At 44.8% G+C, this 22,283-nt stretch overlaps 1 protein-coding gene across 15 annotated transcripts in view; it reads left to right on the top strand.

The window, feature by feature from the left end:
- The window catches only part of ELAVL2 (ELAV like RNA binding protein 2), a 240,280-nt gene that overhangs the window by 63,013 nt on the left and 154,984 nt on the right, over nucleotides 1-22,283 (top strand). For 10 of the 15 annotated variants that reach the window (XM_056520532.1, XM_056520516.1, XM_056520525.1 and 7 more), the window contains one exon: nucleotides 5,547-5,787. In XM_056520532.1, coding sequence (XP_056376507.1) covers nucleotides 5,547-5,787 — 241 coding nt within the window. The remainder of the gene's footprint in view (nucleotides 1-5,546; nucleotides 5,788-22,283) is intronic. The other 5 variants (XM_056520561.1, XM_056520556.1, XM_056520571.1 and 2 more) reach the window with 1 other exon arrangement.

Below are 22,283 nucleotides of genomic sequence, written 5' to 3' on the forward strand. Positions count from 1 at the left end.
CGGGCGCCATTACAGACTTCTTGTTAATGCTTCAGCCCACCCAGAGCCGCCGAAGCTTCTCTGGGCGTGAACTGTACACCAATCAGCGCTGTGCACGCTATTGGTGGCAGGTGCCAATCAGCTGTGCCCCTTGCTTCTAACACGCCCCTCACTTGCTATTGGCCGGCATTTCTCCTCTTTGACAGCCTGAAGTACACCACGGGTTCGAGTCCTGGGGTGGGACAGTGTGTTAGTGTTGTGATTTATGGGGATCTAAAGGCATGTGAAGCAGTAAGAAAAGCAGACTGTATCAGCAACACAGTGAAATGGAACACAGTCTTGGGTGTGAGAGGCCCAGAACGGCCTCCCTCTAAACAGTTAACTGCAGTGTTAGCCACTCCTTTACAGTTAATACTGTAACTCTAAACTGTCTGGTTCTGCTGAACCACTTGTTCTGCTTGCTCCACTGCTCCCCCAGACCCCCCTGATACTCTACCCCAGTTGTTCTTCCTGACCCGGTGGTTTTGGCCGCCCCTCCAGCCCGGGTTCCCTCCCTCTCCCAGTCTATATCCGACTTGGCTAAGGTCTTCCGTTATGTGGTGATTGCCTTGGAGAGGCCCTCCCTACACCGGCCCTCCGGAGGGTCCCGCTCTCCCCCTTTTCTGACGCTCTCACAGCATCGTAGGGGTGTGTCATCTGACTCATCCCCCGAGTCTTCTGGCAGGCACGGGCGCTCCCCTCGCAGGCAAGCGTCGCTCCTCTAGAGAATGCTCCCAGGGTCGCCGCTCTGGCTCTCCAGACCCGCGTACCAGGTCAGTCTCTCTGTCTCTCTCTCTCGTTGCGGCCATAAGAGACACCTTCCAGCTAAAGGACCCAGGAAGTTTGGACGTGGTCCAGAAGTTTACTTTCATTGTGCCCGACCTCTTCCATGGCTGTCTCACCTCGTTCCCATTCACCTGAAGAACTTTTGGATGAGGTTTCTAATTTGGCCTCAGAGGACTGCACGGATGTGCCTGATGAGGTGTGCGCAGTGGTTGCGGCCATAAGAGACACCTTCCATCTAAAGGACCCAGGAACTTTGGATGTTGCTCCAGAAGTCTCCTTTCTTTTTGCCCGACCGGCACTCAAGACATTCAGCTCTCACGCTGAATTTTATCCGGTATCCGCTTGAGGTCATCCTGACAAGAAGTTTCAGGAAACTAAGAAGGTTCAAGCGCGGTATTCCTTCGCCAAGGACCTCATTGCTCGGTGGACCTCCTCTCCAACTGTGGATCCGCCAGTCTCCTGCCTCTCTAAGGCGCCTACCCGGCCTTTGGCGGCTGCGGCGGCCTTCAAGGATCCAGCGGACATGAAGGTGGATACTTTGGCAATCTCTGCCCTTGAGGAAGCAGGTTCTTCCTACTTTTGCTTCTGCCTGGGTGTCAAGGCCCTTTTAGTATGGTCTTCCAACTCCGCCAGGGTAGTTTTCAAGATCCCTCCGGAGGATTTATTTAATCTAGCTCTCCAATGCTCCGCAGCCGGAGATTTTTTCTGTGTTCTGCTTCCATGTGCAGCCACTGTGCTGCCTTTACCACAAGCTACCTGGTAGCCACCGTCCCTGCATGTGGCATTAGGCCTGGAATGCGGATGCCACCTTCAAGAAGTGAGGTGACGGGCGGAAAGAGTTCTTTATTACCTCTGGTAAGACTCACAGAACCGCTTCCGTCGTAAGTCCTCCTTCCGGTTCTGCGGACCTTTGGTACCAACAAAGGGTACCAACAAAGGGTCCAGCCAGGCGCTTTCATGGGAAGAGGGCTCCTCTTTCCGATCCCATTCCTCCCGGAGGTCGGCTATCCGTTCCGGCTGTTTGGCGGCCCCATCAGGCACCCGTAGGCCTTCCTCGGCCTGAAGGGTCCCCCCCATCCATTGACCTCTCTCGGGTGGTTGGTTGCCTCTTACCCGCCGGGATGCCTGGACATGCAGCTTCAGGGGAACGTTTTCGAGGTTTATTCCAACCTCTCTGTTGTCTCCAAGAAAGGCGTTTTTGTTCGCCTAGTCTTGGTTCTTGAGTATCTCAGCCAGCATCTTGCGTTCCCATCCCGAATGGAGTCTCTCTGTTCGGTGCTGGCGTCCATGGTTCAAGGGGAGTTTTCGTTCCTCGGTGGACATCAGGATGCCTGCTCCACATCTTTGTTTCCCGGTCATCAGCGGTACCTCCGCTCTGCCGTTCCGGACAGTCATTTTCTATTGTGGCTATCCATTTCGGTCTGGCCACTTCTCCGCGGACCTTTACCAAAGTCCTGGCACCTGTGATAGCCTTTTTTACAGACAACAGTTGTTTCCGTGATTCCTAATTTGGACTACCTCCTGATCTGAGCTCCAGCAGGACCCAGCTCTTGGAGTCTTAGTCTCAACCTCCAGACCTTGTCTCACTTCGGTTGGACGGTCATTTGGGACAAGCCCAACCGCTCTCCTGGGGCTCCAGTTCAATGCGGCCTTTGCCCGCTTTCGACTCCGCCGACTCTTTTCAAGAGTCTGCCTTCGGCTCCCTGCTCCAGTTTCCACTCACTTTTGCATGGATGTCCTTGGTCGATTGGTGGCGGCCTTGGAGGCTGTGCCATTTGCCCAGTTTAATCACCGACCTCTTCAACTGGTGATTTTCCTCCGGTGTGACAGGTCTCCATCGTCTCTCTGCCGCAAGATCGTTCTCTCACTCGTCAGTCTTGTTGGTCCCTTCTATGGTAGCTTCGTTTTCCCCCTCATTTTTTTTTTCCGGGGGTGTCCCTTCCTGTCCATCCCTGCCTGTCTGTCAGGCTGGATAGGTGTTTTCAGGGACTGCCCGGTCTGGGGTCTTTGCCGCCTGAGAAACTTTTTCCCCTTCAACATTTTGGGGCCTAGGGCAATTCTTTTTTTTGCTTGCTTCTTGGGAATTTCCCTCCTGGGCAAAACTCAGGTTTCCGGCCATCTCTGTTATCTTCCGTCTGGCCGTCCCTGGGATGTGATCTTCTAGGCCGGTCCTCAGTCGTCCAAGGCCACTGGTCCCTACATCCAGGGGTGTTTGCTGTGATCTGCAACACCTGGGGCGCTCCAGGCGTGGACCTCTGCTTGTCCCGCCACAACCGAAGCGTTCCTCTCTTGGTCGAGCCTTGCCCTACCTTGTCTATTTGGTGGTCGAGCTTTGCCTTACCTTATCTGTTTCCTCCCTTTCTTCTCCTTTCGGGGTCTTGAGGAAACTCTTAGTGGGACTTTTCAGCCATTCTAGGGGCCCAGCTTGGGCCCGGCGGGCATGGTAAGTCGTCATGGTCCGGCTCCTCAACGACTTAACGTTGCGCCTTCCCTATCGTCCAGACCTCCTATCTCAGGTCTCCTGTGCCACCCCTATTAGCATCTCTGCTTTGACGGCGTGGCGGTCGAGACCGCGGTTTTTAGAGCCGTGGTTTCTCTTCCCAAGTCATTCGCACCATGCTCAGGGCTCATTAGTCCTCCTCGGCAAAAATTTACCACCGTACCTTGCGGTCTTATTTTAGTTGGTGTGAAGCCCAGGTCTTGTGTCCTGTTACCTTTTCGGTTTCCAGTCTTCTCTCTTTCTTGCAGTCGGGATTGGAACTGGGGTCGTCTCTGTTCCCTTAAGGGTCAGGTTTCGACCCTTTCTATTCTTTTCCAGCGTCCTCTAGCTTCTAATTCTCATGTCTGGACCTTCCTTCAAGGAGTGGCGCATGCTGTCCCCCCTTATCGGTCACCTTCTCCCCCCTTGGGACTTGAATCTGGTTCTGGGGGTACTCCAAGGTGAACCTTTTGAACTCCTTGGGGAGATGTCCCAGCGCCTCCTTTCTTGGAAAGTGGCATTTTCTTATCACCTCCATTCGGAGAGTGTCTGAATTGGCAGCTCTCTCCTGCCGTTCTCCGTTTCTGGTGCTTCACCAGGACAAGGTTGTCTTTCGGCCAGATCCTTCCTTTTTTGCCTAAGGTTGTTTCGGCCTTTCATCTCAATGAGGACCTTGTCCTCCCGTCCTTTTGTCCCGCTACTTCTCATTCTAGGGAGCATTTACTCCACAAACTGGATGTGGTTCGGGCTGTTGGGTATAACCTCTCTATCTCCTCTTCGTCTCGTCAGTGCCATTCCGTTTTCGTCCTTACGGAAGGTCGTCGTAAGGGACAACCTGCTTCCAAGGCAACCACTTCTCTGTGGATCCGGTCCGCCATTTTGGAAGCCTATCGCTGTAGGGGGAAGACTCCTCCCTTCAGGGTTGTGGCTCATTTTACCTTTTTATGTTGGGGCATCCTGGGCTCTCCAGAACAAGCCTCGGCCTCGCAGATTGCAAGGCAGCTTCTTGGTCGCCTTTGCACACTTTCTCGAGGTTCTACCAGGTTCATACCTTCGCATCGGCTGATGCTAGTCTGGGTCGTAAACTGCTGCAGGCGGCAGTGGAACAGCTGTCTGCCTGACTATCTGCCCACCCAAGGGACGGCTTTGGTACGTCCCACGGTCTGTGTCCCCCAATGGAGCTGATAGAGAAAAGGAGATTTTTTAACTTACTATAAAATCTTTCTCGAAGGATCCATTGGGAGACACCGCTCCCGCCCTTTTGGGTTTCTCTTTGGTTCTCTGTCCGAGGGTGTGTTCAGTTATATCCTTTCTTCTGGTTCTCGGACAGTTCGTGTTTTTTCCTTGACCTGTCGGTCCTCACCTATTGCTCTGGTACTAAAACTGATTAGCTCAGGGCCTGGAGGCGGGTATATCCTGCTGGGAGGAGCCGACTTCTTTGTTGCCATAGTGTCATACCTCCTAGAGACAGCAGCATACACCCACGGTCTGTGTCCCCCAATGGATCCTTCGAGAAAGAGATTTTACGGTAAGTGTTAAAAAAATCTCCTTTTCTTAGTAAAATGGAGAGTTAGTCTAGTTTTTTCAATTCTGGCGCAAATTCTGGCACAGACAGAATTTCTGGCGCATAGCCCGACAAAACATGCCAGGTTTGCAATAGTAAATGAGGCCAATGTGGAGTTCTATGTAAAGGTTTGTGGGAAACAAGCTTTTACTATAGCAGACATGTTAAGAGTGATTAGACAGGTGTTTTTTTTTTATGATTATATGCACTGAAAAAAAGCCACACAACTGTGTTTGAATAGGGACACCAGCAATGCATATTGTAGTTCACAAATTTGTGCAAGTAAGTACTTGTTTACAACTCACTATATTAAAACAAAGTGTGGATTTGTAGGATATGTTTCAATAACTTCAAGCGATATAACTGCACAGTGTAAAGTTCTAAGTTGTTTCACGTATTTACTAGAACTGACAAGTCAGAAGAACCCCCCCCCCCCCCCTTTTTTCTTTCTGAATAGCAGAACACTTCATAGAACAATGTAATGTTTTTCCTTTTTTTGCAGGTTTATCTAATCTTTAATTATTAAAAATGCCCTTTTGGATAAATGGTTAAACAGATTACAAAATATAAAGGATTTTATAGGCTGAGAGCTACTTGGATTGAGCAATGTACATTACTTTATTGTAGACATTTAAAAAGGTTCCATTCAGATTGGTTCTGACAGCCTTTTCTCTCCTCTTTTGTGTTCTGTCTTGTTAGCAGGTAATTGCTGCCATGGAAACACAGCTGTCCAATGGTCCCACTTGCAATAACACAGGCAACTGTCAAAACACCATAAACAATTGCACATCACCAGTGGACTCCACCAATACAGAGGACAGCAAGACAAACCTAATAGTGAACTACCTGCCTCAGAACATGACACAAGAGGAATTAAAGAGCTTGTTTGGAAGCATTGGAGAAATCGAGTCCTGTAAACTAGTCAGGGACAAGATTACAGGTATGCTGCATTGTAAAATCATGAGCATTTGAAGGGAATTTAGATATTCTTTTCCATTTGGCAAACGGCATTTAGGTTAATTGTATCTATTGCCTCCAGCTTTCACAGTGAATGGAGCGGCAGTGCATATGCGCGACTCTCCACTCTATTCCAACCGAAGGCTTTGGTTGCCTTTTATAGTAGGACCTTTTGTAAAATGAAAAAACTAACTTTATTTCTCTGTTGGTATAGCCATATGCAAGCTTTTTTTTAAATTTATTTATTTTTTTAACTAGCTCCATTATTGGGTACATATTTCTGGATACATTTTTTTTGGAGGGATAAAAAAAAGCAATACAGCCTTATTTTGCCTTGTGAATTTATGCTGTCACCAATCTAAAGAACATAACGTTGTTCCCTTGGTTAGTACGATTCTAGCAATAACATACTTTATTTTTTAGCACAACAAAATGACATAGGGTGACATAAGTAAAGTTCTAATCACCTACCATAATCAATGCAGGTCCTGTTAGGTGTTTTGTCCCCACTGCTCACTGCTGGTTCCTGGGATGTCTCAATCCCACAGGAACTTTATGCTCAGCAGATTACTGGCCGCAACTTCAGCTACAAGTGAGCACGAGAAGGTGAATATGACTGACATTGTCACCCTTTGAGAATTCTAAATTTTTTATTGGAGCTGAAAGGTTGAAAAAAGACCAGAGTCCATAAAGTTCAACCTATATCCCTAATGAGATGTATGGGGGAAGGGGGGCTGGGACATTATCGGATTATCGGCAAGGAAATTGCCGATAACGTCAAACAACGTGAATATCTGCCAAACCGATAATCGGTCGATCCCTACATAGAGCACCAAGAAAACACCCAAAGATTGGCAAATTTGCCACTGGCGCCCTGTGCTCTTCACAGATGAAAGCAGGTTCACACAGTCTGGAGACGCTGTGGAGAACGTTCTGCTGCTTGCAACATCCTCCAGCCTGACCGGTTTGGTGTTGGCTCAGTAATGGTGTGGGGAGGCATTTCTTTGCGGGGCCGCACAGCCCTCAATGTGCTTTCCAGAGGTAGCCTGACTGCCATTAGGTACCGAGATGCGATCTTCAGACCCCTTGTGAGACCATATGCTGGTGCAGTTGGCCCTGGGTTCCTCCTAATGCTAGACCTCATGTGGCTGGAGTGTCGAGAGTTCCTGCAAGAGGAAGGCATTGGTGCTATGAACTGGCCGGCCCTTTCCCCAGACCTGAATCCGATTGAGCACATCTGGGACATCATGTCTTGCTCCATCCACCAACGCCACTTTGCACCACAGACTAGCCAGCTATCCAGGAGTTGGCAGATGCCCTATTCCAGCTCTGGGAGGACATCCTTCCGGAGACCATATGCCACCTCATCAGGAGCATGCCCAGGCATTCTAGGGAGGTCATACGGGCACGTGGAGGCCACACACACTACGGAGCCTCATTTTGACTTGTTTTAAGGACATTACATCAAAGTTGGATCAGCCTGTAGTGTAGTTTTCCACTTGTGTGACTCCATATCCAGACCTCCCTGGGTTGATAAATTTGATTTCCATTGATCATTTTTGTGTGTAGAATTTGTTCATTCAGATCTAGGATGTTATCTTAGTGCTCCCTTTATTTTTTTGAGCAGTGTATTTATACATGGTTAAGCCGCTCCTAAGCCTTCTTTTTTCATTACTAAATAACCCTAATTCTGATAATCTTTCTGGGTAATGCAGTTCTTCCATTCCCCTTATTACTCTTGTTGCCCGTCTTTGAACGCTCTCCAGCTCCACTTTATCCTTGTACACTGTACACAGTATTCCATGTGCGATCTGACTAGTGATTTTTACAGCGGTAGAATTATTTCCTTGTTGTGGGCATCTGTGCACCTATTGATGCACCTTATCATTTTTTTTGCCTTGGCAGCAGCTGCTTGACACTAATGGCTACAGCTAAATTTACTGTTAACTAAGACTCCCAAGTCCTTTACCATGTCAGTCGCCCTTAGTGTTCATTTAATACATAATTCCAGACTGGATTTTTCATCCCCATATGCATTACCTTACATTTCAATGTTGACCCTAATCTGTCACTTCTCAGCCCAAACCTCCAACCTATATAGATCCATTTGTAACAGTGCACTGTCCTCTATTGTGTTGCTACTTTTATGCAGCACCTCTAAAAGTTGATTAACTCCTTGGGGACGGAGCCTGTTATAACCCTAGGAACGGGGGCATTTTTTGCAATTCTGACCACTGTCACTTTAATAAGCATTAATAACTCTGGGATGCTTTTACTTTTCATTCTGATTCAGAGATTGCTTTTTCGTGACATATTTTACTTCATGCTAGGGGTACATTTTTGTAGATACTTGCATAATTTATTGGTGAAAAATTCCAAAATTTATTGAAAAATAGAAAATTTTGCATTTTTCTAACTTTGAAGCTCTCTGCTTGTAAGGAAAACAGACATTCCAAATAAATGATATATTGATTCACAAATAGAATATGTGTAATTTATGTTTGCATCATAAAGTTGACATGTTTTTACTTTTGGAAGACATCAGAGGGCTTCAAAGTTCAGCAGCAATTTTCCAATTTTTCACACAATTTTCAAAATCGGAATTTTTCAGGGACCAGTTCAGTTTTGAAGTGGATTTGAAGGACCTTCATATTAGAAATACCCCATAAATGACCGCATTATAAAAACTTCACCCCTCAAAGTATTCAAAATGAGATTCAGAAAGTTTGTTTACCCTTTAGGTGTTTCACAGGAATAGCAGCAAAACGAAGGAGAAAATTCAAAATCTTAATTTTTTACACTCGCATGTTGTTGTAGGCAAAGTTTAATAGGTAATAGGAGATAAAGCCCCCCAAAATTTGTAACCCAATTTCTCTCGAGTACAGAAATACCTCATATGTGTATGTCAAGTGTTCGGAGGGTGCAGTAGATGGCACAGAAGGGAAGGAGAAACAATGGGATTTTGGAGAGTGAATTTTTCTGAAATGGCTTTTGAGGGGCATGTCACATTTAGGAAGCCCCTATGATGCCAGAACAGCAACCCCCCCCCCCCCCACATGGCATACTCTTTTGGAAACTACACGCCTCAAGGCACGTAACAAGGGGTCCAGTGAGCCTTAACACCCCACAGGTGTTTAACGAAAAAGTTGTCAGTCGGATGTGTAAATGAAGAGAAAAAATTTGCTGTTTTTCCACCCCAAATTTACCATTTTTACAAAGGGTAATGGGAGAAAATGCCCCCCAAAATGTGTAACCCCATCTCTTCCTAGTATGGAAATACCCCATGTTATGGCATAAAATGCTCTGCGGGTGAACTACAATGCTCAGAAGAGGAGTCACATTTTGGCTTTAGGAAAGCAAATTTTGCTGAAATGGTTTTTGGGGGGCATGTCACATGTAGGAAGCGCCTGTGGTGCCAGAACAGCAAAAAATACCCACATGGCATACTATTTTGGAAACTACACCTCTCAAGGCACGTAACAAGGGGTACAGTGAGCCTTAACACCCCACAGGTGATTGACGAACTTTCGTTAAAGTGGGACGTGAAAATGAAATATTTAATTTTTAACACGGAAACGCTAGTGTTACTACTTGTGAAAATGAAAAGTTTGGGGTAATAGGAGAAAATGCCCCACAAAATTTGTGGGTGCACTAGAGGGCTCAGAAGGGAAGGAGAAACATTGGGCTTTTGGAGAGAGAATTTTGCTATAATGGTTTTTGGGGGCATGTCGCATTTAGGAAGCCCCCATGATGAACAGTAAAAAAAAAAAAAAACACATGGCACACTATTTTACAAACTACACCCCTCACAGAACTTAATAAGGGCTGCAGTGAGCATTTATACCCCACTGGCATTTGACAGATCTTTGGAACAGTGGGCTGTGCAAATTAAAAATTAAATTTTTCATTTTTACGGATGACTGTTGAAAAAATCTGTCAGACACCTGTGGGGCGTAAATGCTCACTGCACCCCTTGTTGTATTCCGTGAGGGGTGTAGTTTCCAATATGGGGTCACATGTGGAGGGAGGCCACTGTTCTGGCACCATGGGGGCTTTGTAAAAACACACAGCCTTCAATTTCAGCCCAATTCTCTCTCAAAAAGCACAATGGTGCTCCTTCTCTTCTGAGCATTGTAGTTTGCCCGCAGAGCACTTTACTTCCACATATGGGGTATTTATATACTCAGAAGAAATGGGGTTACAAATTTTGGGGGCTTTTTTCCTATTATCCCTTGTGAAAATGAAAATTTTTTTTTTAATTTTCATGTCCAACTTTAAAGAAAATTTGTCAAAGACCTGAAGGGTGTTAAGGCTCACTAAACCCCTTGTTACGTTCCGTGAGGTGTGTATTTTCCAAAATGGGGTCACATGTGGGTGTGTTTGTTTTTTTTGCGTTCATGTCAGAACCACTGTAACGATCAGCCACCCCTGTGCAAATCACCAATTTAGGCCTCAAATGTACATAGCGCGCTCTCACTTCTGAGCCATGTAGTTCGTCTGCAGAGCATTTTAGGTACACATATGGGGTATTTCCATACTCTTAATGGTGTTACAAATTTTAGGGGTCATTTTCTCCTTTTACCTCTTGTGAAAATAAAGTATGGGGCAACACCAGCATGTTTTTTTTTTATTTTTATTTTTTTACACTAACATGCTGGTGTAGCCCCCAACATTACCTTTTCATTAAGGGTAAAAGGAGAAAAATTGTCCCAAAATTTTTAGTGCAATTTCTCCCGTGTAGGGAAATACCCCATATGTGGCCCTAAACTGTTGCCTTGAAATACGACAGGGCTCTGAAGTGAGAGAGCACCATGCGCATTTGAGGCCTAAATAAGGAATTTGCAATAGGGGCGGACTCGGTTACCTACAGTAAAACCCTACAGCAGTGTTTCCCAACAGCCTCAAGCTGTTGCAAAACTCCCAGCCTGCCAAGACAGTCTATGGCTGTCCGGCAATGCTGGGAGTTATTTGCAACAGCTGGAGGCTCCGTTTAGGAAACACTGCCGTATGAGTCTTTTTTTTTTTTTTTCATTGTTTTTTTTTTTTTTTGGGGGGGGGGGGGGGCGTCTAAGGGGGTGTATATGTAGTGTTTTACTTTTTATTATTTGTTAATGTATTGTAGTGTTTTTAGGGTACATTCACACAGGTGGGGGTTTACAGTAAGTTTTTCGCTGGGAGTTAGAGCTGCGGCGGGAAATTTGCTGCAGCTGAAACTTGTAGAAGGAAACCCACTGTAAACCCGCCCGTGTGAATGTACCCTGTGTCGGTGCATTCTGTGAGTTGTAGTTTGGCAACAGCTGGAGGCACACAGGTTGGAATCACTGAGTTAGGAAACACTCTAGCTCAGTGTTTCCCAACCAGTGTGCCTATCAGGGATGCTGGGCGTGTAGTTCTGCAATATCTGGCCCTTCAGATGTGTCAGAATTACAGCTCCCAACATGCCTGGACAGTCTGGGCATGCTAGGAGCTGTAGTTATGCAACAACTGGGGAAGAATAGTTTGGAGACCACTAAGTAGTGGTCTCCAAACTGTAGCCCTCCAGATGTTGCAAAACTACAACTCAAAGCATGCCCAGACTGTCCAGGCATGCTGGGAGTTGTAGTTCTGCAACATATGAAAGGCCAGATATTGCAGAACTACACGCCCAGCATCCCTGACTGTCTGGCCATGTTGGGAATTGTAGTTTTGCAACATCTGGAGGGCTACAGTTTGGAGACCACCGTATAGTGTTGCAAAACTACAACTCCCAGCATGCCCAGTCAGTCAGTGCATGCTGAAAGTTGTAGTTTTGCAACATCTGGAGGACCACAGTTTAGAGACCACTACACAGTGGTCTCAAAACTGTAACCCTCCAGATTTTGCTAAATTACAACTCCCAGCATGCCCATACAGCCTTTGGCTGTGTGGGCATTCTGGGAGTTGTAGTTTTGCAGTTTTTGCAAGGCCACAGAGAAGATCACTTCACGCGATCTTTGCTGCAGCCTTCTCCGCCACACTTTCCGGCCGCTCCTCCTGTGTCAATGCCGCCGCTGTTCAATGATGCCCCTGCCTGTCCGGGTAAGCTGGGCCATGCTCCCCGCTCGCCGCCCGTGGCAGAGCGGGGGAAAATGAACTCTAACCCCCCGCACCCTCCTGCCATTGGTGGTCAGCCTGACTGAAAAATGGCAGGGGATAGGAGGGGGTGGCAACACTGCCACCTTGCTCCTATCCTTTATCTATCCTATCATTCTTATTTTCCGGGCGATCGGGTCACCAGTGACCCGATTAGCCCGGATCGGAAGGCAAATCGCAGGTCTGAATTGACAAACGATTTCCCGCGATTGCCTACATGGGAGGGTCTCTGGACCCCCCTAGGCATTGCCACGGGATGCCTGCTGATTGATATCAGCAGTCATCCGGGTCCAATCGCCGCCTGGCGAGCAGCGGTGATCGGAAATGCGGAGGGCATATGGATATGCCCTCCATCCTTAAGTGACTGGACTCGAGGGCGTATGCATACGCCCTTCGTCCCCAAGGAGTTAATAAATATATTAAATAAAATATGACCCAAAACTGACCACTGTGGTACCCAACTAGTAAGTCACCCTATCAGTACCATTAATAACCACCCTAGGTTTTCTGTTACTTGCCTACTTGCACACATTCTCCCCCAGCCCCATCCTTCTCATTTTATGTAACAACCTTTTATGTGGCACTGTATCAAATGCTTTGGAAAAATCAAGATATACGATATACAGTGATTGCCCCTGGTCCAGTCTGGAGCTCACCTCCTTATAAAAGATCAGGTTAGTTTGACAGGACAGATTCCTTATGAACCCATGCTGATATGGAGTCATACTTTTTTTTTTTTTTATCAAGATACTCCAAAATAACATCTTTGGAAACCCTCAATTTAAATACAACAGAGGTTAAACTAACAGGCCTATAATTTCCAGGGTCCTTAGAATTTTGAAGCATGAATTGAAGTTACTAATGACAGGTTTAAAAAAAACTAACTTCACTATACCTCATCTTATCATGCACACATGAAGAAAAGTATTTGATTAGCCAACTTGTTGGGCTAAAATAAATGAAGAACAGTCCATCTACACATCGAAAACAAGCTACAGAATTGCAGATACGATTAGATGTACTTGTGTTTCTCCAGCTCTTCCGAAGAGATGCATGGAGGTCGCGTGTCCTCCCCTGCTCTGTGTTCGAGGAGAGCCAGAGCACCGTACAAGAGATCACAGGTGTCCCAGTGGTTGGACCCCTCCCATGATCGCACACAATCTCCTATCCTTTGGATAGGGGATACATTTTTCCTACATGGGACTACTTCAAATATTATAGAAGAGATGCACACTAAAGTGAGACTAGTTTTGCCTAAGTCATAATAAAATATTTAAAAAAAATCTTAAATAACTGATACATGATTCAGCAGTATGAAGATCTCAAACAATTAGCAATGATTACATATAAACATAATTTAACTATTAAGGATTTTATCACCAAACAAAAAGGTAAGGACAGGTATGGGCACTACGCGATTCAGAAGTCACATGGAGGAAATCTCAAGTGCTTTTAATTTCACTGTTGTGAAGAGTCCGGTGCCATGAGGTGGGTTATCATCACCAGTGTTTGTTGATGAAAGAAGCGAAATGGATAATGCGGCTTGTTTCTCATTTAGTTCTTAACACTCTTACATGTTTTTCGATGTTGTTTTAATACACCTATGTTTGTATATGTAGCTGTGGAAGCTAGTCTCCATTAGGCTACGTAAATGCTTCTCTAGACGTGCTGAAGTATAGGCCCAATGAAACACTGTGCGTGAAACAGGCCATCGGCAAGATAATTGCCCCTCCATGATTTCTTCTGAATTGCTATGCCATTGTAAAACACTACCTGTTGTTTAATACTGGACTATAGAAAATTCAGGCAGACCTCCTAGGACAGTTTTCAATAGTGCTAGTAACATTTTTCCTTTAGGGTTGGAACAAAATATTCAAGAGACAAGTTCAGTCTCTTAATATTTCTCAAGCCTCTCTTCCCTTGTTTCCACTTAGAGGCCTGTGTCCTCACTGATTGTTTTAAGTCTGTCAAGCAGAATTAAAGGAGGAAAAAGTCTCTCTATTGTTAACTGTGTGGACAAGATCACAGCTCAAATAGTATCTTATGAGGAGAGATTTGTGAAACCAAAGTAAAGGTGACAGTCCAGCGATAGTCCAGGTGACAGTCCAGTGTGGGTGGCTGGGGAGGCTACATTAGTGCTTGTACTACCCCTATCATGGAACAGTCTGTTCCATGTTGGGGGTAATAGTACAGGGGCTGAGGTATTGATCACACTGGGCCTCACTTCTGAGCCCAGATGCAATCAAGCTATTAACCATTGGAGAGGGCGGCATGCTCCGCTCCCCTGCGATGTATATAATGTCTTTGCTTTAATTTTCAAATACCCAGCCAAGAGCCCTGAATGACGGGCACAGAGTGGCCAGTATGATATATTATATATAAATATATATGCCCTATGCATAGCACTGAACAATATTAGCAATCAAATGATTGCTATAGATAGTTCACTATGGGGACATAAAAAGTGTAAAAATAAAAAATCCCCTCCTCCAATAAAATGGGAAATTGTCAGTTTTACCCCCAAAAAGTGTAAAAATTATTTTCTTTTTTTTAAACATATTTGGTATCGCCGCGTGCGGAAATGTCCGAAAATGTTAATGATCCCATATAATGGCATAAATGTAAAAAAAAGTCCAAAAATGCTACTTTTTTGTCACATTTTATTCCAAAAATAATTAATTAAAAGTTACCGTATTTATCGGGGTATACCACGCACCGGCCTATAACATGCACCCTCATTTTACCAAGGATATTTGGGTAAAAAAAGTTTACCCAAATATCCTTGGTAAAATGAGGGTGCGTGTGTGCGCATGCGTATACCCCGATACACCCCCAGGAAAGGCAGGGGGAGAGGGGCTGTCTCTGCCCGCTTCTCTCCCCCTGCCTTTCCTGGGGTCTAGAGCCCTGCTGCCGCCGCTTCTCTCCCGCTGGCCATCTGCGCCGTTGCCCGTTCTCTCCCCCTGACTATCGGAGCCGATAGCCAGGGGAGACAAGCGGCGCCGGCAATGGGGCAGTGGCGCAGATAGCCAGGGGGAGAGAAGGGGCAGCGGCACCCATTGCCGGCGCCTCTGCCCCGTTGCCTCCCTCATCCCCGGTTGTATAATTACCTGTTGCCGGGGTCGGGTCTGCGCTGCTTCAGGCCTCCGGTGTGCGTCCCCTGCTTCGTTGCTATGTGCTACGCGGCGCAATGACGAGTGACGTAATTGCGTCTCGCAGGGCATAGCAACGAAGAAGGGGACGCACACCGGAGGCCTGAAGCAGCGCGTACCCGTCCCCGGCAACAGGTAATTATACAACCGGGGATGGGTGAGGCAACGGGGCAGCGGCGCCGGCAATGGGTGCCGCAGCCTCTTCTCTCCCCCTGTCTGTCGGCGCTGCTGCCCCATTGCCGGCGCCGCTTCTTTCCCCCCTGGCTATCGGCGCCGGCAATGGGGCGCCCGCACCGATAGCCAGGGGCAGAGAACGGGCAGCGGCACCGATAGCCAGGGGGAGAGAAGGGCCGGCAGCAGGGCTCTAGACCCCAGGACAGGCAGGGGTAGAGAAGCCGGCAGCGGTGGCGGTCTCTGCACCTGCAAAGCCGCTGCAGCTCATTGATTTAAAGTGCTCGCTTTAAATCATTGAACTGCAGCGGCTTATTGGCGTATAACACGCAGGTAGACTTTAGGCTAAAAATGTTGGCCTAAAAAGTGCGTGTTATACGCCGATAAATACGGTATTTATATATGCAAAGGTGGTATCGATAAAAAGTACATATGGTGAAAAATTAGCCTTCCTACCGCCCTATATACCGGAAAATGAAAAATTTATAGGTGGTCAAAATAGGGCGATTTTTATATTACTGATTTTGTAAAAGAAATTTTATGTATTTCTTTTTTTATTAAATGTTTTTTATTTTTTTTTTTATTTTTTTTTTTTTGCGGTACAAAAATATACAAGTATCTAGCCATGGGTATCATTTTAATCGTATTGACCCACAGAATAAAGAACGCATGTCATTTTTATCATAAAGTGTACAGTGTAGAAACGAAACCCTCCAAAATGTGCAAAATTGTGGTTTTCATTTAAACTTCCTCCCTAAAAAAAAAAAAAAAAAAATTCTGGGTTCGCTGTACATTTTATGGTAAAATGAGGTTTCATTACAAAGTACAATTGGTCATGCAAAAAAACAAGCCCTTATATGGATGGGTCTGTAGATGGAAATATAAAAGGTATGGATTTTAGGAAAAAACTAAAACACAAAACTAAAATTGGCCTGGTCCTTAAGGTTAAAATGGGCTTGGTCCTTAACACCTTAACATCAATGGACGTAAATGTCATGGTGCCGTTGTACATAACACACCATGACGTACATTTACGCGCTGCCAGGACCGTGCGTGGCAGGTCCCGGCTGCTAGCAGCAGCCAGGGACCCGCTGGTAATGGTGGACATCCGTGATTGCGCGGATGTCCGCTATTAACCCCTCAGATGCTGTGATCAATACTGATCACGGCATCTGCAGCAGTGTGGTACTTTGAATGGATGATCGGATCCCCACGGCAGCGCTGCGGGCGATCCGATCATCCAGCATGGCAGCCGGAGGTCCCCTCACCTGGCTCCGGCTGTCTCCCGGGGTCTTCTGTTCTGGTCTGAGATTGAGCAGACCAGAGCAGAAGATCACTGATGAGTGCTATGCTCTATGCATAGCACTGAACAGTATTAGCAATCAAATGATTGCTATAAATAGTCCTCTATGGTGACGACTAAAGTGTGTAAAAAAAGGGAACCTTTTTTTAAATCCTCTCCCCCAATAAAAGTGAAAAATTATTTTCCCATTTTACCCCCAAAAAGCGTAAAAAAATACACATATTTGGTATTGCCGCGTGCGTAAGTCTTAACTATGAAAATATATTGTTAATTATCCCATACGGTGAACGGCATAAACGTAAAAAAATTCCTAAATTGCTTTTTGTCACATTTTAGTCCCAAAAAAACTTATAAATAAATTTATAAAAAGTAAAACCTATGCAAAAGTGGTACTGATAAAAACTACAGATCATGGTTCAAAAAAATTAGCCCTCATATCGCCCCATATACGTAAAAATGAGAAGGTTATAGGTGGTCAAAATAAGGCAATTTCAGACATACAAATTTTGTTAAAATGGTTTGAGATTTTTTTCAAGTGGTACAATTATAGAAAAGCATATAACATGGGTATCATTTTAATCGTATTGACCCACAGAATAAAGAAAACATGTAATTTTTACCGGAAAGTGTACAGCGTGAAAACAAAACCTTCCAAAATTTGCTAAATTGCTGTTTTCGTTTCAATTTTCCCACAAACAATATTTGTTTGGTTGCGCCGTACATTTTGTGGTAAAATAAGTGATGTGAATGCAAAGTGAAGCAAAAAACAAGCCCTCATATGGGTCTGTGGATGTAAATATAAAAGAATTATGATTTTTAGAATGCGAGGAGGAAAAAATGAAAATGCAAAAATAAAATTGGTCTGGTCCTTAAGGGGTTAATAACAAAATCCTTACATGTCCGTGGTGTTGGCAGCATAAAAGTTGCGGCAAGTTGCCTTCAAACTTACTGGTCAACATAAAAAAAAAAAAAAAAAATGTCATGGAAGCAGTGGCTCTGTCAGATTTGCCGTTTTATACTATAGTTGAGGCTCTTATTTATTCTTCATGGTGCAATGTTCAGTTGTTCCTAAAGGATCGATAAGTATAACATTACATTTTTCTACATTTATTTGCATTCTATTTTATGCAGAATAATGCTTCAAAAACTGACTTAACATAGGAATTTAGTTTACTGTTTTTTGGTGGTTCAACGTGCTTATCATGGAGGACATTTGTCATTGATTTTACACCACTTTTAATGATCTAAATGTCTCTGCAAATTTAGCTTAATTGCATTTTTTTGTGTAATTGTGCAATTTTCAGTAGACCATCGTTCAAAGTGGTCTACTATTTGGTGTACTGTACACAACCTTTTCCAGTGGCCCTGTGTTTTTTTTTGCGCAAATGGAATTTTTAGAATATTTGATTTTTTTTTAAAGCAAAGCCTTACTTTTTTTGCTCAAATCTACACCACCTAATAGGATAAATACAAGTGCCAGATCCCAGAGCACAAAGCTTAAACCTACTGTATTTTTCGCCGTATAAGATGCTCCGGCAAATAAGACACACCCAATTTTAAAGGAGGAAAATCTAGAAAAAAGATTCTGAACCAAATACAATGTAAAGTATAGGACAGTGATCTTCAACCTGCGGACCTCCAGATGTTGCAAAACTACAACTCCCAGCATACCCGGACAGCCTTTGGCTGTTCGAGCATGCCAGAAGTTGTAGTTTTGCAACATCTGGAGGTCCGCAGGTTGATTTGCTTATATTTGCTGTATAAGACGCACCAACTCCCCCCCCCCCCCCCCCCCCCAGTTTTGGGAAAGAAAAAGTAGGTCTTATATGGTTAAAAATACGGTAGCTCTGCAGCTCACTAGTTTCTATAATTGTGCAGAAGTCTGTGTAAACTGAGTAAAAAATACACCAAGCAAATGGGTAAAATCCATAGCACCTTACACCAACGTTGATATATGTCCCCACATGTCCAAATCTACATACATTTGATGAAGCTGTAGAAAAAATGTAGATGCTGTGCTTACAGTCTAGCTGATTTGAATTTTTTTTTTTAAGCCAGTCTATTTGGCAGCATGAATGTGTAAATTCACTTTGATTTTCATTCATAAAATGTATTGTTTTGATGCATTGTAATCCTTAGTATTCGGCTCAGTTGAAATCTGCCTTTTTTACATTCTGCCATATTTAACAAGAGTATCAGCACTATTCTTCCTGTCAAAATTTTAGACACAATGGTAGAATGAACATTCTTTTTAGTAAATGGGGGATCTGTTTGGTGTATCAGAGCTTACTATGAGACGAAAAAACTGAATTAACAATGCAGATGAGAACCTGGCCTTAGAGGTTTCTTTGAATGTGTTATTCTTTTTATGGTTCAGTATATGAATAGGTTGTGTTTTTATTACATAAAATCCCTACTGAGGCTCCCTTACAATTTTTGCTGTCTTTGGCTTTATAAAATGGCAGCAGTTTGTGGCTTTTTTTTTTTAAAGAAATCATGAGTTTTATTGATCGAGGATGGTTCTCATGAAGAGTGTACAAAACCAAAAATGCAACACACAAAAGAAAATTGAGAAACTGCCACACCTAGAACATTCTGGTTATTCTTCGATTCCCCCCCCCCCCCAACATGCAGTGCAGAAAAATAGCACAAAAAGATAGTAGGTAGTTTTATATTCCCCTTTTTGACTTCCAGCTAATATCTAGCTGCAGCATTATTCAGCAAAATGTGGTAAAAACGTCAAGTAAAGATGCATTATCCTTATGTTTAATTTACTTCTCTATCCTTCATCCACAACACCTATTTAACATCTTCAGGATGCAGGACGTAGGGCGTATATCAGCAGGCATCCCGTGCATATGCCCAGGGGGGTCCTGAGAGACCCCCCCCCCAAATGTCCACAATCGCCAGTCAATTCAGACCGGCGATTTTCGGCAGATCCGGGTCATACCGGTGACCCGGAAAATCAGGGGGAGCGGGGGTGTCCCCCTGTTCTGTAGCATGACCGGCGGCGGCGATTGAGGTCCCTTACCTGATCGGTGGTGGCGATGACGTGCGGCTCCCTGGTGAAGACTACAGAAGCTGGTGAGTAGTTGCCTAGCAACATCTGGAGGGCTACAATTTGGAGACCACTATACAGCGGTCTCTAAACTGTAGCCCTCCAGATGTAGCAAAACTGCAAATCCCAGCATGCCCAAAAAGCAAACGGCTGTCTCTGCATGCTGGGAGTTGCAGTTGCGTACCTCCAGCTGTTGCATAACTACATCTCCCAGCATGCCCTTCGGCGATCAGTACATGCTGGGAGTTGTAGTTTTGCAAAAGCTGGAGGCACACTGGTTGGAAAATACTGAATTGGGTAACAGAACCTAACTGAAGGTTTTCCAACCAGTGGGCCTCCAGCTGTTACAACTCCCAGCATGCACGGTCTGTCAGTACATGCTGGGAGTTGTAGTTTTGCTTCAGCTGGAGGTCCCCCCCCCCCATGTGAATGTACAGGGTTTACAGTAAGTTTCCTGCTCAAAGTTTGAGCTGCAGCAAATTTTCTGCCACGGCGCAAACTCCTAGCGGGAAACTCAGCATAAACCTCCACCTGTTTGAATGTACCCTAAAAACACTACACTACACGATCACATAATAAAGGATAAAACACTACATATACACCCCCTTACACGGTCTCTCCCCCCCACCCAAATAAAAATAAAAAACATATCGTACGGCAGTGTTTCCAAAACGGAGGTTCCAGCTGTTGCAAAACAACTCCCAGCATTTCTGGTCAGCCACTGACTGTCCAGGCATGCTGGGAGTTTAGCAACAGCTGGAGGCACCCTGTTAGGGGTATTCTACGCCAATGATTCCCAAAGTCCACCCCTATGCAATCCCTAATTTAGTAATCAAATATGGCGCTCTCTCACTTCGGAGTCCGGTCTTATTTCAAGGAAACAGTTTAGTGCCACATATGGGGTATCTCCGTACTCGGGAGAAACAGAGTTACAAATTTTGGTGGGCTTTTTCTCTTTTTACCCCTTATGAAAAGGAAAAGTTGGGGTCTACATCAGCCGGCTAGTGTTTTTTTACACTAACATGCTGGTGTTGCCCCATACTTTTTATTTTCACAAGAGGTAAAAGGAAAAAAAATTGTAACTCAATTTCTCCTAAGTACGGAAATACCCCATATGTGGGTGTAAAATGCTCTGCGGACGCACAAGGCTCAGGAGTGAGAGTGCACCATGTACATTTGAGGCCTAAATTGGTGATTTGCACAGGGGTTGCTGATTTTACAGCGGTTCTGACATAAACACAAAAAAATAAATACCCACATGCGACCCCCATTTTGGAAACAACACCCCTCACGGAACGTAACACGGGATATAGTGAGCCTTAACACCCCACAGGTGTTAGACAAATTTTCGGTAAAGTAGGATGGGAAAATTTTAAAAACATTTTTTCTTAAAATGCTGGTGTTACAAAAATTTTCATTTTCACAAGGGAAAACAGGAAAAAAGCCCCCCAAAATTTGTTACCCCGTTTTTTCTGAGTTAGAAAATACCCCATATGTGGATGTAAAGTGCTCTGCTGGTGAACTACAGTGCTCAGAAGAGAAGTAGCGACATTGGGCTTTTGAAGAGAAAATTTGTCCTGAATTGAAGGCCATGTGTGTTTACAAAGCCCCCATAGTGCCAGAACAGTGGACCCCAAACATGTGACCCCATTTTGGAAACTACGCCCCTCATGTAATGTAATAAGGGGTACAGTGAGCATTTACGCCCCACAGGTGTCTGACAGATTTTTTGGACTGTGGTCCGTGAAAATGAAAAATTTTATTTTTCATTTGCACAGCCCACTGTTCCAAAGATCTGTCAAACGGCAGTGGGGTGTAAATGCTCACTGTTCCCCTTATTAAATTCTGTGAGGGGTGTTTCCAAAATGGGGCCACATGTGGGGGGGGGGGGTCCACTGTTCTGGCACCACGGAGACCTTTGTAAATGCACAAGGCCCTCGACTAATATTCCAACCAAATTCTCTCTCCATAAGCTCAATGTCGCTCCTTCTCTGCTGAGCATTGTAGTGCATCCGCAGAGCACTTGACGTCCACACATGGGGTATTTCCATACTCAGGAGAGATGGGGTTACAAATTTTGGGGGACATTTTCTCCTATTACCCCTTGTAGAAATGTAAAATTTTCATTTACACATCCAACAAAGTCGTCAAACACCTGTGGGGTGTTAAGGCTCACTGTACCCCTTATGCTCCTTGAGGGGCGTATTTTCCAAAATAGTATGCCATGTGGGGGGTTTCTTGCTGTTTTGGCACCATACTGGCTTCCTAAATGAGACATGCCCCTCAAAAACCATTCCAGAAAAACTCCCTCTCCAAAATCCCATTGTCGCTCCTTCCCTTCTGAGCCCTCTAGAGCATCCACAGAACACTTGACATACACATATTAGTTATTTCCTTACTCGAGAGAAATTGGGTTAAAAATTTTAGAGAGATTTTTCTCCTTTTACCCCTTGCGAAAATTGAAAAACTGGGTCTACAAGAACATGCGAGTGTAAAAAAAATGATTTAGAATTTTCTCCATTTTGCTGCTATTCCTGTGAAACACCTAAATGGTTAATACACTAACTGAATGTCATTTTGAACACTTTGAGGGGTGCAGTTTTTATAATTGGGTAATTTGTGGGGTATTTATAAAAAGAAGGCCTCCCAAATCCATTTCAAGACTAAACAGGTCCCTGAAAAATACA

This window comes from Hyla sarda, chromosome 1 (genome assembly GCF_029499605.1).
Source record: "Hyla sarda isolate aHylSar1 chromosome 1, aHylSar1.hap1, whole genome shotgun sequence".
Lineage (NCBI taxonomy): Eukaryota > Metazoa > Chordata > Amphibia > Anura > Hylidae > Hyla > Hyla sarda.